The 14546-nt window shown below is 35.5% G+C and overlaps 2 protein-coding genes across 17 annotated transcripts; one reads left to right on the top strand and one right to left on the bottom strand.

Annotated features, from left to right (window-relative positions):
- Positions 1-2838: 2838 nt before the first annotated feature.
- Positions 2839-9611, bottom strand: LOC107433929 (uncharacterized). Of its 16 annotated transcripts, XM_060819990.1 has the most exons (9): positions 8486-9611; positions 8200-8257; positions 7526-7864; positions 7374-7431; positions 7111-7292; positions 6494-6573; positions 6291-6352; positions 5396-5661; positions 2839-5220 (listed from the first exon to the last, which is right to left on the bottom strand). In XM_060819990.1, exon 9 carries the CDS (start codon positions 5180-5182, stop codon positions 3329-3331), a length of 1854 nt encoding a protein of 617 aa, XP_060675973.1. In that variant the 5' UTR covers positions 5183-5220; positions 5396-5661; positions 6291-6352; positions 6494-6573; positions 7111-7292; positions 7374-7431; positions 7526-7864; positions 8200-8257; positions 8486-9611; the 3' UTR covers positions 2839-3328. The 16 variants fall into 16 exon arrangements, with proteins under 16 accessions (XP_060675973.1, XP_060675977.1, XP_060675976.1 ...); XM_060819994.1 differs by lacking the exon at positions 7374-7431 and having other exon boundaries at positions 7731-7864; XM_060819993.1 differs by having other exon boundaries at positions 7111-7387; positions 7731-7864.
- Positions 9612-11583: 1972 nt separating this feature from the next.
- Positions 11584-14342, top strand: LOC107413040 (vacuolar protein sorting-associated protein 24 homolog 1). The gene is made up of 6 exons (XM_016020891.4): positions 11584-11734; positions 11935-12011; positions 12521-12623; positions 13431-13552; positions 13823-14017; positions 14107-14342. The coding sequence occupies exons 1-6, from the start codon at positions 11623-11625 to the stop codon at positions 14185-14187; spliced, it is 690 nt and encodes a 229-aa protein (XP_015876377.3). The 5' UTR covers positions 11584-11622; the 3' UTR covers positions 14188-14342.
- Positions 14343-14546: the final 204 nt, after the last annotated feature.

Here is a 14546-nt window from a genome sequence, read left to right on the forward strand (position 1 = left end):
GCTCTTTCAAAAGGGATATTGGGCCAAATTCTCCTTTTTAATTTTGTTTTGGGGAATTTGGCCCAATACCCTCATAGGACCTAGGTTAATGATTTTTGCCCCCTCACTTGATATCTTTTTTGTTCTACCCCTCAATATCCATTGTAACCTTCAAACAAAAAAAAAATTACTTACATATCCTATTATATTTTAAACCAAACAAAAATCAACTTTTTCTAAACGTCTTTACACGAACACACAAATACAAAGAACCAAACAAACGACTTTACACGAACACACAAATACACGAAAATCCCAAAATTTCATAAAAGTGTCTCAAATTTTGCAAAAAAATTGGATGACTGTTCACCCTCGGTAATTCCCGAGGAAATCGTCGGTAACCAACAAATACCCTCAGGAAAAATTACCGACGGTTTCGTCGGTAATTCCCGAGGGTGTACAGTCCATAACATTTTTCCAGTTTTTTGGGCCCCACAAGTCCCATAATGTGTGTTGAATGCAAAAACATGGCAAATAGGGATTTTAAAATTATGCTAAGTAGAGAAAATCCCAAAATTTCATAAAAGTGTCTCAAATTTTGCAAAACATTTGGATGACTGTTCACCCTCGGTAATTCCCGAGGAAATCATCGGTAACCAACACATACCCTCTGGAAAAATTACCGACGGTTTCGTCGGTAATTCCCGAGGGTGTACAGTCCATAACATTTTACCAATTTTTTGGGCCCCACAAGTCCCATAATGTGTGTTGAATGCAAAAACATGGCAAATAGGGATTCTAAAATTATGCTAAGTAGAGAAAATCCTAAAATTTCATAAAAGTGTATCAAATTTTGCAAAAAATTTAGATGACTGTTCACCCTCGGTAATTCCCGAGGAAATCGTCGGTAACCAACACATACCCTCTGGAAAAATTACCGACGGTTTCATCGGTAATTTCCGAGGGTGTACAGTCCATAACATTTTACCAATTTTTCGGCCCCACAAGTCCCATAACGTGTGTTGAATGCAAAAACATGCAAAATAGGGATTTTAAAATTATACTAAGGAGAGAAAATCCCAAAATTTCATAAAAGTGTCTCAAATTTTGCAAAAAAATTGGATGACTGTTCACCCTCGGTAATTCCCGAGGAAATCGTCGGTAACCAACAAATACCCTCTGGAAAAATTACCGACGGTTTCGTCGGTAATACCCGAGGGTGTACAGTCCATAACATTTTACCAATTTTTTCGGCCCCACAAGTCCCATAACGTGTGTTGAATGCAAAAACATGGCAAATAGGGATTCTAAAATTATATAAGTAGAGAAAATCCCAAAATTTCATAAAAGTGTATCAAATTTTGCCAAAAAATTGGATGACTGTTCACCCTCGGTAATTCCCGAGGAAATCATCGGTAACCAACACATACCCTCTGGAAAAATTACCGACGGTTTCATCGGTAATTACCGAGGGTGTACAGTCCATCACATTTTACAAGTTTTTTGGGCCCCACAAGTCCCATAACGTGTGTTGAATGCAAAAACATGCAAAATAGGGATTCTAAAATTATGCTCAGGAGAGAAAATCCCAAAATTTCCTAAACGTGTCTCAAATTTTGCAAAAAAATATGATGACTGTTCACCCTCGGTAAATACCGAAGAAACCGTTGGTAATTTTTCCAGAGGGTATGTGGTTGGTTACCGACGGTTTCCTCGGGCATTACCGAGGGGGTACAGTCATCCAATTTTTTTGTAAAATTTGAGACACGTTTATGAAATTTTGGGATTTTCTCTCCTTAGCATAATTTTAGAATCCCTATTTTGCATGTTTTTGCATTCAACACACGTTATGGGACTTGTGGGGCCTAAAAAAAATGTAAAATGTGATGGACTGTACACCCTCGGTAATTACCGACGAAACCGTCGGTACTTTTTCCAGAGGGTATGTGTTGGTTACCGACGATTTCCTCCGGAATTACCGAGGGAATACAGTCATCCAATTTTTTTGCAAAATTTGAGAACTTTTTAAGCAATTTTGGGATTTTCTCTCCTTAGGATAATTTTAGAATCCATATTTTTCATTTTTTTGCGTTCAACACACGTTATGGGACTTGTGGGGCCCAAAACAATTGGTAAAATGTGATTGACTGTACACCCTTGGTAATTACCGACGAAACCGTCGGTAATTTTTCCAGAGGGTATGTGTTGGTTACCGACGATTTCCTCGGGAATTACCGTGGGTGAACAGTCATCCAAATTTTTTCAAAATTTGATACACTTTTATGAAATTTTGGGATTTTCTCTACTTAGCATAATTTTAGAATCCCTATTTGCCATGTTTTTGCATTCAACACACGTTATGGGACTTGTGGGGCCCAAAAAATTGGTAAAATGTTATGGACTGTACACCCTCGGGAATTACCGATGAAACCGTCGGTAATTTTTCCATAGGGTATTTGTTGGTTATCGACGATTTCCTCGGGAATTACCGAGGGTGAACAGTCATCCTATTTTTTTAGAAAATTTGAGAACTTTTTAAGCAATTTTGGGATTTTCTCTCCTTAGGATAATTTTAGAAACCATATTTTTCATTTTTTTTGCATTCAACACACCTTAGGGGACTTGTGGGGCCCAAAAAATTGATAAAATGTGATTGCCATAGGGTTTCGGTAATTACCGACGAAACCTTCAATAATTTTTGAATCAAAAACAAATTGAACGTTTTCATTTTTTAATGCCGTTTAATCACTTACTTTGCCAGAATTTATCATTAATAATGCTACATTTAGCATGTTATTGGTTGGAACACACATGATTGAAGTTGCCGGATGGAATTGTTGTGAGTCTTTTACGACGGTGTACAAATGTCAATTACCGATGATGCATTGGTCATTACCATTGGGCAGTAATATCATCCAGGCAATAGTAAGAAACATACAAACAACTGAACCAAAAACTGAAGACGGAATGATATGTTATCAAAACAATACGACAGATAAATTTGACAATAAAAGAACACATAAAGCCAACGTCTATTATGCCAAAACACACGTTATGCGGTTGACCAACTAATTGCATTCCTGACTACATTTCATACACACGCATACCACATAACATGGCCTCATTGTCTGAATATAGCATCATGCGATTGATGGGCGTTTGTTTCAGTGGTGCTATTGGTTGTTAGTGCTATCAAGAGGTACGGCGGCGGAGCTTGATCGGCTGTTGTGACCAACCTGTTTGCACCTCCCGCATCTATATTGATGACGCTCCTCTCCTTGAGATTGAATCCTCTTCTTTCTCAGTCTTCCTGACTGTTTGCCAATTTGAGGTGGAAGTACAACCTGGTTTATGACATCATCTGGAGCATGCCATTGACTTTATCTCCAAGTGGATATATGGTTTCCGAATATGCATCACGGAGTGAGTCAACTGAGTAATGCGCCGAGCAAAGAAAATATGGAGAGATATGTTGATGCTTACATGCTGCAATTGCATGGACACAAGGAAATCCATCAATGTCAAATTCTTTGCATGAGCACGTCTTATTTTCTAAGTTAACAACTCCAATGAACATGCCATGGCCAACAACTTGAAACTCATATAAGTTCATTGGCATAACACGTAAGCCTCTGCCATTATTTGAGCTGTCCTGCATGATTTTTTCCAACCAATTAGTAACAGGAGTTTGCATTGCAGCAACGTTAGTTCGACGTTCATACCACCACCTTTGCAAGACATCACGAATGTGATCTAATAATGGCAAAACAGATTTATCCCTAGCATCAATAAGCACAGAGTTCATGCTCTCTGCAATGTTAGTTGTCATTATGTTGTATTTATTGCCCGGAAAATGTGATCTAGCCCATTTTGAAGGACTTGCATCCTTGAGATATTGTACAGCTTCAATACTAACCCCTTCTAAAAGCTGCATGGCCTTATCAAAATTCTCAACAATATATACTCTAGCTGCATCATTAAAAGTTGATATAATCGCGTTGACATTATCTTTAAACTTCTTAGCACATAAATTTGTACCAAGATGATATGTGCAGTGGCCATGGTGATTATTAGGGAAAACTGTACGTATTGCTTTTGCAATGCTCTTGTGTCTATCCGATATAAAAGCTATATTTGGATCATCCCCAAACGCTTCTTTAAAGCTCTCAAAAAACCACGTGTAAGCCGCATCCGTCTCCCCAGGGCCTATTCCATAAGCAAGTGGATAAATTTGATTGTTCCCATCCAAACATGATGCAATATATAACAAACCTCTATATCTATTCTTCAGTGTAGTTCCATCAACAGCTACGACTCTCCGCATATGCTGGAACCCTCTAATGCTAGCTCCAAATGCCATGAAAAAATATAAAAATCTGTTTTGATCATCAGTTTTAATTCGAGTAAATGTGCTCGGATTTTTGCTCTTCAAAACGTGACTCCATAAAGGAAGTTTTGCATATGAATCTTCTGACGTGCCCCACAAACCTGATAGTGCAACTTCCTTAGCGGCCCATACTTTGTTGCAGCTTATGTTTACTCCGTAATTAGAGCGAATGTCATGCACGATATCTCGAGGTTTGTATTGCCTTGAAATCCCATCAAACATTGGCTGGATGATGTCTCCGATAACTGAACTTGTTGCTTGACGATGATCCCTTTTCATGATATTTAAAGAGCAAATATGCTCATCCTTGAAGGCCCTAATCATGAAGGCCTCTGTATTATCACCATGTAGTTTGGTAGCACGCATTCGCCATACGCAATTGTCGTTTGCACATACAACCTCATATCGGACTCTATCCGACTTCTTGACCTTGAATTCAAAATTTCTCCTTAGTGCATAAAGACTAATCTTCTTCTGTAGCGCATTCTTACTCGCAAAGATTTGGTTGATTCGAATGATTTCATGGGCATTGACGGATGAGAAGCGATGGTTAACCCTAAGTTCAGCCATGGTTGCGGTAGAATCCTGTCGAATGTCCAAATGGTTTTCGGTACAAGGAGAGGCAAGCACATCATCATTCACATTATCAATTGGACTACTACCATAAGGAGACTCACCATGTCGACTATCACCAGCTGAAAGTCCCGAATGTTGGGTCCAACAAATGTCTCGTAACCCATCAATGTCACAATCTTGAACACCAACTCGCACCACAATTGGTATAATGCCAAACTTTAGTGATAGCACTAAAAGCATACGGGGCACCTCCACTATAACGGAGACTCATTTGATACCTGGATGAAATCAAACGAAATATCTACGGTTAGTTACAATATTTAGTATACAAGTTTCAAATAAAATAATTAAATACCTAGAGTATCCATAAAGAAGTATAAAGGTTCAAATATAACAATTAAGACAATAGCTCATACCCAGTAATAATAGAGTAAAGTAGTAAAATACACTTGCCTTCATGAACATTAAGGTAAGACCCAATTCCGTGGCCTGTACCATGCCGATAATCAAGACCATTTTTCTATAGTGGAACTCAAGCAAGAATGTTTAAGGCATTACCTATAGGAAAATTGACATGTACCTTCCTATCACACAAACTTACAAGAATATAGTCAATACATTTCACTTAAAATGAAATACATAATTTAAAAAATAAAATAAAATACCATTGGTTCCATTAGGAAATTGAGCATTCCCAAGTGCAATATGACCCTTAAGGACTTGCAAAATAAAGCAAACAAAATTACTTTGCAAGACTCAAAAAAATATAATAATAATAATAAGGATAATAAAAAGGAAAAACAAAATAGATTAGCATTTACTGCACTATAGCATTTTCAACTATATCACTTTTTAACAAGAACATTTGAAAGTAGTTAATAAAGTAGGAATTAACATATCCATGTCAAAGTTCATTTTAAAAGTGGACAACCCTTTATTTCTCTTGATATATTGGAATTTGTTATGCATCGAATGTCATGCTAGCTTTTGAAAGTGGTTGCTAAAGTAGGAATTAGCATATCCATGTCAAAGTTCATTTGAAATTAGAAAACACTTTATTTATCTTTATATGGTGAAATTTTCCATGCTTGCAATCATTCCATCATTATTTGATTAGTGTGTATTGAAACTGCACAAGCAGAGCATTGCATGCAAACACATAGAAATATACACAAGCTGTGTACTGACAAATTGTCTGATACGGTTTATGTCCTTTTACATTCCTCTTTCAGGAAATATTTAGGCCACAATACATCTCAACTGGTATCTCAATCAAATGTTAGATGTTGCATAACAACCTAAAAAAACCAAAAAAAAAAAAAAAACGAAAAACAAAAAATGAACTTACAATTGCTTTTTCTTAGTCACTTCGTCTCCCTCCAAGAAGTAACCAGAAACCCCATATATCTCCTACATCCGTATATGCACTAAAAGCTTAGACATTTTTTTTTTTTTTTAGTTTTATTGTTTTCATAAAAAACTTTTCCTCAAAAAAGGGTATATTGACTACTTGTCCAAGAAATAAACAGATGCACAAGTTTCACGGATTACCTGCTTATCCAACCAAACAAGATATTGCACCACTGCAATGCCATCTTGAATGTGTGCTTTTTTCAAACCTTCCAACTCCACTGGGTTCCAAGTTTTTAAATTATCAGTTGTAAATAAGATAAGGAAAAATCAGAATTCAAACTAAATAAATTGATTGCAAAAAATTTATTCATTCTAAGATATTAAATTGCAAACAGAAAATTAAACATGACATGTTTTTACTGGAAAATGAACAAAAGTCAAATCTTTGGATAAAATCACAGGTTTAATTATATCAAGTTTTTAAATATTTTAAATTTCCTCGTTATAAAGGGTCGTCTGACTATTTGAGGGCTATCTCTAATTTGCATTGCCACCTTGTCTTTTAAAAGGCAAGGTATAAAGTTCAATAAAGCATCTAGGATAAGAAGTAACCATCCCTTGAAAAGAACAAACTTGTAAGAACTACCAAATTTAAAAATAACTTCTTGTCTTCTACATATTGTCTCAAAAATATGAAATGGACATTTTACATATTACATATTGACATATGTCCAACTGTACGCACCAATCAAAATATGTATCTTAAATATGAACAGAAATCGATGACAAGAAATGCACAGTCAAGTTTAACATACCTATCAAACATGCTCTGTAGTATGCACCAATTTAAGGTCCACTCAAGGGTTTTAGTCAGTATCAAACGACGACACTTTCCCTTTGAACCAGATTTGACAGTTGGACCAGCACCAGGGACCCATTTTGAGATTGGAAATGCAAGTACTCCCTTGTTAAGCATTCTGATCAAGTAGTTTTCCTTCTGCATCAATTGCATCACCACATCATGAGCAGAAAGATCCTTAACCACACAAAGCTGTTGCAAACTTTGTAGCTGGACAACCTTTTCAAGAATCGCTGCCCATGGCATGGTTTGAATTTTATTATTTGTAATATCAAGACTACAAGAAAAAATCTTGGTCATTGTCCTAAAAAATTGATACATTCAGTATAATCACCACTAAATATTGCTGCATATCAAATTTTGAGTCATACCTACTGTAATAGAAATGACGGATTCCAAGAGTTACTCTTCCTATTAATCATTTTAGAAATTGATTCCTAAATATATATATATATATATATATATTCCTTTTTCCAAAAAGAATGTTTATACAAAGCAAAAAGGGAGCACAGGACAAGACAAGCTCGCTTAGTTCAACATTTGATAACCTAAACCCACAGAAGGCATCTGCAATACTTTTTTGTGAAGCTTCCCAAATGCAGGCAAACATATCAAAACTCTCAGATTTTCACCAGCTATTTGACAGTACCACAGGGAAGATCCCACCCAACCAAATGCAAATCTTGTTGTTGATGCCTTGTCTGGCAAGCCTGCATCATCCATTAACACATTCGAAAGAGTCAGTACAAAGAGTAATAACACCTTGGCCTGAAACTCAAAACATTTAAAATTATGTATATAGCATCTAAGAAATTATTCAAAAAATCTAGAGTGATTGCCTAACACAAACAGAGGTCCTTCATTATGACCAAAGATGAACACAAAATTTGGACAAAGGTATTGAGAAATTAATTATAATTATTATTGTTCAGAAGTTTGTTCTTTCTTCTCTAAACTTTTTTTTTTTTTTTTTGAAACCCCTTCATGTCATGACTGTTTAAGAACCTTCTAATGCATTTTACCGATATCTACTCGGCATGGTTACCTTTCTAGGGGGATATATTCGGGTTCTCCAACAAAGGGCTTCTGATTCCTCCCTCAGTCTGCAATATTGAAGATAGATTTTCTGATGAGTACTTAAAGAAAGCAATAGAACAAGATAAATTTCCTTGCTTATGGAATTTATTAATCTGGCACTAATTATAGTTGCATACAGACTTGATACTACATCATAATTACTGCAACAATTGAAAGTCTGCATATACTAACAAATTTTCTACCCAAAAAATGATGGAAAGCGACAAAATGAAAGGAGGTTCAGGACCACTCACTCATTGTCATCTCTGGTGCTGCTAGTGCAGGTGTTAGAGCAGCTGCAGGGAACACTTCAATTGTTGGCACTTAAAAATTTTCCAGAATATGACTTCCTTGGTTGAGACATTGTGAGACCGTTTTGTAGTTGGCTGCAGCAAATCATCTGAGAGGTCTCTGATGTACGCAGCTTCTTCTGAAGCCTTAACAATCTAGAAAAACAGTTTGGCTGATTCTCTGGTTCGCGGAAACATAAAACAAGGGTTGAAGAAACACCAAAGGAACAAAAAGAAATAACAACGAGAAGGTTGAAAAAGGATATTAAATTAAATTTTTGAGTAATGTAATGTTTTTTTTTCTTAAAAAAACAAAAGGCAGAGGAAACGAAAAGACGATGGAGAGGGGTTTGGGCTATTGGGTATTGGATTGCGTGGAAGAAAAAGGAATTTTTTGTAACGAGGTGGCAACGCAATACCCTAATTCTTTTAAAATTCTCTTTCTTCACAATACCCTAATTTAGAATTCCGAACTATCAAATTGAACAGGTATGTATGGAATTTTAGTGACCTGAGAGATAAAATCAGATTGTTTAGCAAAAAGGTAACTAAGTGAAGAAATCTTCATGAATGAGAAGAGGTGAGCTAGCTTTGGGAGAAAGGTGATGAAGGAGAAGAGAAAGGCCGGTGAAAAAAAAAATGAAAAAAATATTTAATTTTGATATAAGGGTATTTTAGGATTATTGAAAAATAGAAGGGTAAAATAAAAAAAATAAAAGAAGAGGGGGTATATTCAGTTAAAGCCCTGCCCGTGAGGGTAAAGGGCCAAATTCCCCTTTTGTTTTTGATATCCGGGTATTTTTGGGCCCTGTGTCGGTGGAATTTATAGTTCATTAGAAACTAATGGCCTGAGTGGCCAGGTGGTGCCTCGATGCTGGAACAACACTAACTCCTCTCAGTCCAAAAACCTCTGCAGAACACATGAGAAAGCAATAAAGAAATTAAGAAAGCAAAATAAGATAACTGCGTCGAAGAGTTTTAGGCCATATTTAATTAGCAAAGATAATGTGAGAAATAATTTTGACATGGCTAATTTTAATTGGCCGACGTATACCACATTGGTTGTACACCATGCGCACTGAACCACATTTTGCAGTGGCTGTTACCAAAATATATATACATATATATATATATATATATATCTTGCAGTGGGCAGTGATAATAATGCTATATATCTTCCAAAACTTTAGTGAACAATTCAGTGCATGCAAATATTTTCTTGTACAAGTAAAATATCTGAACATAACAGCAAAGAAAGTGGAAAGAAATAACCAATAATACTACTAGATGTGTCTAGTTGTCACTATTTCAAGGCTTTCTTTATATGCAAACTCTCGACTTTATATTCCCTCTTTCCAAAAAAATTATCTCTAGTTTTTAAGGCACAGGAAAATTTTTGGCAATACACTTGCTTTCTATAAGAGACTAAAAAATTTACCCGGTTAGTTTCTTTTCATAATATATGTTGCAGGCAAAGACAATCCATGAGATCTGAAAAAGTTCAAGTCTCCTTTACCATGGATTTTGGACCACATTTGATGATATCATTAAAAAAAAAAAAAAAAATTATTTTATTGTATTTTTTTTATTATAAATGTCTTCCTCATTTTTCATTTCAATGAGATCTGAAGGAGGTTGTTCAAATGATCTTCTTATGGTTTCACCGGGTTAATGCAAAACGATCAACTAAGTTTCTAGGAAATTTCTAATTTGTGTTTATTTTTGTCATGCATTTGTTGTAACTTTTTGCTCGTTTGATCCACTTCTAGATTCTGTGCTGTCTACTTTGACACAATAATAAATAGTTTTATTGCCCCTTTAGAGAAATTTATTTCCACTTGGAACAAAACTCAATTTGCTTGGAATTGTGAGAATATTTAATCAGGGAATGATGTTAGCATGAACAAATTGTCTAGATCAATATAAATGGTCACATATAACGAGTGTGTTTGGTTCGATGGTCGTGTGCAATTGCATGTAAATTTGCCTTACATATTCTTTTTGATGATAACTGTTATGTGAATCATTTGCTTAAGCAGGACTTGGTATGAGTAGTTCAAGAAGGAAAGAATTTCGGTGGATATGGATGGGAGAGGGTTAGAGACCGAGGGAAGGAAGGAGTAGAAATGCTGGATATGGATGGAAAACGGAGATTAACTAAAAGAAATCCGGTGGATTGTTATTATTGTTTGCCTAGAAACTCCTATTGTCTGAATAGAAAATTCATACATGTATATATATATATATATATATATATATATAATATGGACAAACACTTGAAATGAAAGGAAATTCTTTGGTACTGACAGCAGCAAATAGTTATAACATAGGCAACGCATTTTTTTTTTTTTTGGGGTTTTGATAAAAGGTATGTATATGTAAGTATTTTAGATACGATTATACCTTCGAACTATAGCACTAGCCCGTTACTCAAGCAAGGGCATTAAAATGGTTGAACAAATTGCCTTACACTATAGCCATTGACATGCCCCTTTGACTTGCTTTGCCACCTCAGCAAAACACCTCAGCCACACACCAAGCCTCTCACTTCCCCATAAAATATGACAAACTAAAACACAAAGCCCACGCAAGGAATTAACTGGACTAACGAACAAAGTATAAAAGAACAAAAAGGCAAGCGCTCAACAATCAAACTGGACTCTAAGGAAGTGGACCAGCGCTCAAGTCCCACACAGGCTAAAGAAACCAAAAAAGGGTTTTTTCGATAAATAGCCATTTTACAATTCCATTTTAGAAAAATAGTAAATTTTTTTATTTTTTTAAAAACTAACCAATATTTTACCCGTTTGGGCTAAAGTACCCTTAAGGTGGCTATTTATAGGAAAAACCCAAGAGAAAAACTCTGTGTCATTGTTCTTGCTTCAAAACGAAAGCCTCCAATGGAAAGCTATAAGAAAAAGTTGACTACTTTTTGACGAATTTATCAAATTTCTTAGGAGTGAACCTTTTTTTTTTTTTTTTGGGTTAAATCTTTTATCCTTTGTAGGGGAAGAGAGCAAAGGCTTGGATCGCGCACGATCTGAGAGCAATCCTTTTTTGGCCCTTGTCTCTCCCTAACAGGGAATAAATTTGAAAAAGATATGGAGAAGGTGATGAACATTTTGAAGCCAAAGCCAAACCCACAGCAACAATTGAGAGATTGGCAGCGTAGACTCTGCCAAGAGTGCCGCAATATTGAACGTCAGATTCGAGGTTATATTTTTTTTTTTCGACTAACACCCAATTCCCTTTTTTTTTTAGGTGTTTTTTTTGGCGTCAAATTTTCATTTTTTATTTTTTATTTATTTTCTTTTTAGGATAATTTGATTATTAGATTCACAAAGGCATAAATTTAGCTCTATGGGCTTCTGGGTATTGTTAAATTCGGGTTCTTTTGTAATGGGTTCTTTCAGATATACAAAGAGAAGAGAAAAGTGTGCAGAAAGCCATTAGAGAAGCTGCCAAGAGGAATGACATGGTCTCTGCTAAGGTACTTGCTTATGAACCTGGTTTTACACCATTTTTTTTTTTTTACTGAATAGTATCTATTGAATTCCAATAATTGTTCTGATCACTTTATCGAATTCCCATGCTTGCTTTCCACCTATAGTTCCATAAAAATATATCTTTTGCTTAAATTCAATTGAGCTGATGGTGGACAGTAGAATTTTTGGCTATTTTTGTTTTTGATTACTCTATAGAAATTAAATTTGTACCTAATTCATGCATGGAAGAGCTATCAACACTCGCTACAAATATGTACATTTTATAGCAAATCATGGGTTTTTGCAACTTGGTTTAAACATGGAAAATGAGGTTTTATATTTATGCTTCTACCTAAATTAGAGGACGATTATCCTAGTTTCATTGGTTTTAATTTAGCTGTGCTGTGGTTTGGCCTACTGGCTGTTGTACTTAAAAAAATTTTGCTGGTTGCACCGTAGTTTTCCTCCCTCCCTTCTTTGTTATGAATTGTCTTCGTTGCGTATCTATTTTCAGGCACTTGCAAAAGAAATTGTTAGATCAAGAAAAACAGTGACCCATCTTTATGAAAATAAGGCACAACTCAATTCAATATCAATGCACCTTGGGGAAAGTGTTGGTACGAAGTTCTTAATTATTTTATCACCGATGGAACTTCTATTTATAAATTATTATCCACTCATCTCTGATTTCTGTTATTGCTTGTCTATGAATTTAAGCAGTGTAGTTGCATCTCTGCCTGAATGGATTATGTTCAGAATTCTATTTTAATTTGATAGAAATTTGTTTTGATAACCAAGAGACTAATGATAGGATCATATCCAAGGTTAAGAATTTCTATAGCCTTAGTTTGATTTTAAAAGAAAATATTTTTGTCGTATTACTTGGATAGAGAGTGCATGATGGATGAAGTGAGTCGGTGAGTTGAACAACAACTTAGATTCCTCATGCAAAGAATAATCTTTTAAGACAATCTCGAGACTAGTCACATGTTCCTGTACAAAGATGACAGTCTTCATTTTGAAAATATAAGATTAACTTTCCTTTATAATCTAATCCATTCCATAGAATTACCATATTTCCGACATAGACATGAGATAGATGGTTGAGAAGATAAGATGGTTAATTTTATCACATGTTGAATTTTCATAACAAATGAACTGGGGAATTGAATCAGACAGTACTGACTATGATATTTTTTTGTTGACCCATTATGAAAATTTGTTCTTTTACTTTCAAGTCTAGGCTATTGCAATGTAGGGTGCAAAAGGAACCAGTGTAATGATGTTTCTTGCATTAGGGATAAATTTTTTTTATAACAGTGGTTAGTAATCTATTTTATGAACTGCTGGTAATGCTTATTGTCTGCTTGTTTTACCTCTTTTAAATTTCCTTTCTTTTAAAAAAAAAATTGGTGAATCTGCAGCTATTGCCCGTACTGTGGGGCATTTATCTAAGAGTGCAGATGTTATGAAGCTTGTCAATAATCTCATGAAAGCTCCAGAGGTGGCTACAACAATGCAAGAGTTCAACAAAGAAATGACCAAGGTATGCCTGTTGCTAACTTTTACTTTATAGAGTGTAAAAATATACCTTTTTCGGTGGATAAAGTGTAGTTTTTCAGGTTATAACTGCCTTTTGTTGAGCATTTTTTTTAGCAGTGTTTTCTTTGATTAAAAAAGAATTAGCTAAGATTAATATCCAACCAAAGTTTTTACTTTCAATTTCCTATTCTTAGGTTTATTCAGCCTCTCATTTTTGTGTTCTCATATTCTATTAATCCAATTGAGTTGTCCGCTGAAGAAACTGATTTTGTAGGCAGGGGTGATTGAGGAGATTGTAAATGATGCTGTTGACTCAGCACTAGACTCTGAGGATATGGAAGAGGAGATAGAAGAAGAGGTTGATAAGGTTTTGACTGCCATTGCTGGTGAGACTGCCGCAGAGCTTCCTGAAGCTATCAGGAAGGAGATAATAAAACAACCTGCTCAGACATCAGAAAATGGACAGGAGGTATGTTGACCTGACTGTCGTGTAATATGAAAAGCTTTTACTTTCTGGCATTGAAGAAGCGTAACATGTTTAATTTTATATTTATATAGGAGGAAGCAATACCCGAGGGTGTTGATGATGAGGAAGAATTGGAAGAAATAAGAGCTCGACTGGCCAAAGTACGGTCATAAGTCAGAGATCAAGCCTACCATAACGTTATGGGAGAAGTTGGGCAGTGCGTTTGCATGTGGCCTCTTGAACAGATTGAGATTGCGGCGCCTCTGGCCTAATTATCACTAACAAAGAGAACTTCGAGGAAGCACCCACTATATATTAGAAAGCAATGTTTTTGTGAAGTTGTGAGTTAGATGGTTATCATTATCATTGTCCGGCAACTCATGATCAAAATCTACATCATTATGACCAACATCATCCCCTGCTGCATTGTAATTCTCATTATGATCAATATGATGCAACTGCTCATACTCCTCGTCGTTAGGAAACCGTTCAGCATAGTCACCTCCAACATCAACTCCTTCGTGAATGTTAA

The sequence above is a fragment of the Ziziphus jujuba genome, chromosome 8, assembly GCF_031755915.1.
Source record: "Ziziphus jujuba cultivar Dongzao chromosome 8, ASM3175591v1".
Lineage (NCBI taxonomy): Eukaryota > Viridiplantae > Streptophyta > Magnoliopsida > Rosales > Rhamnaceae > Ziziphus > Ziziphus jujuba.

Coding starts and splice junctions, on each gene's coding strand:
- LOC107413040 (XM_016020891.4), top strand. CDS start 11,623: ATGGAGAAGGTGATGAACATTTTGAAGCCAAAGCCAAACCCACAGCAA. Junction 12,012..12,520: donor ATGACATGGTCTCTGCTAAG/GTACTTGCTTAT, acceptor ATCTATTTTCAG/GCACTTGCAAAAGAAATTGT. Junction 12,624..13,430: donor GCACCTTGGGGAAAGTGTTG/GTACGAAGTTCT, acceptor GTGAATCTGCAG/CTATTGCCCGTACTGTGGGG.
- LOC107433929 (XM_060819994.1), bottom strand. CDS start 5,182: ATGCTTTTAGTGCTATCACTAAAGTTTGGCATTATACCAATTGTGGTG.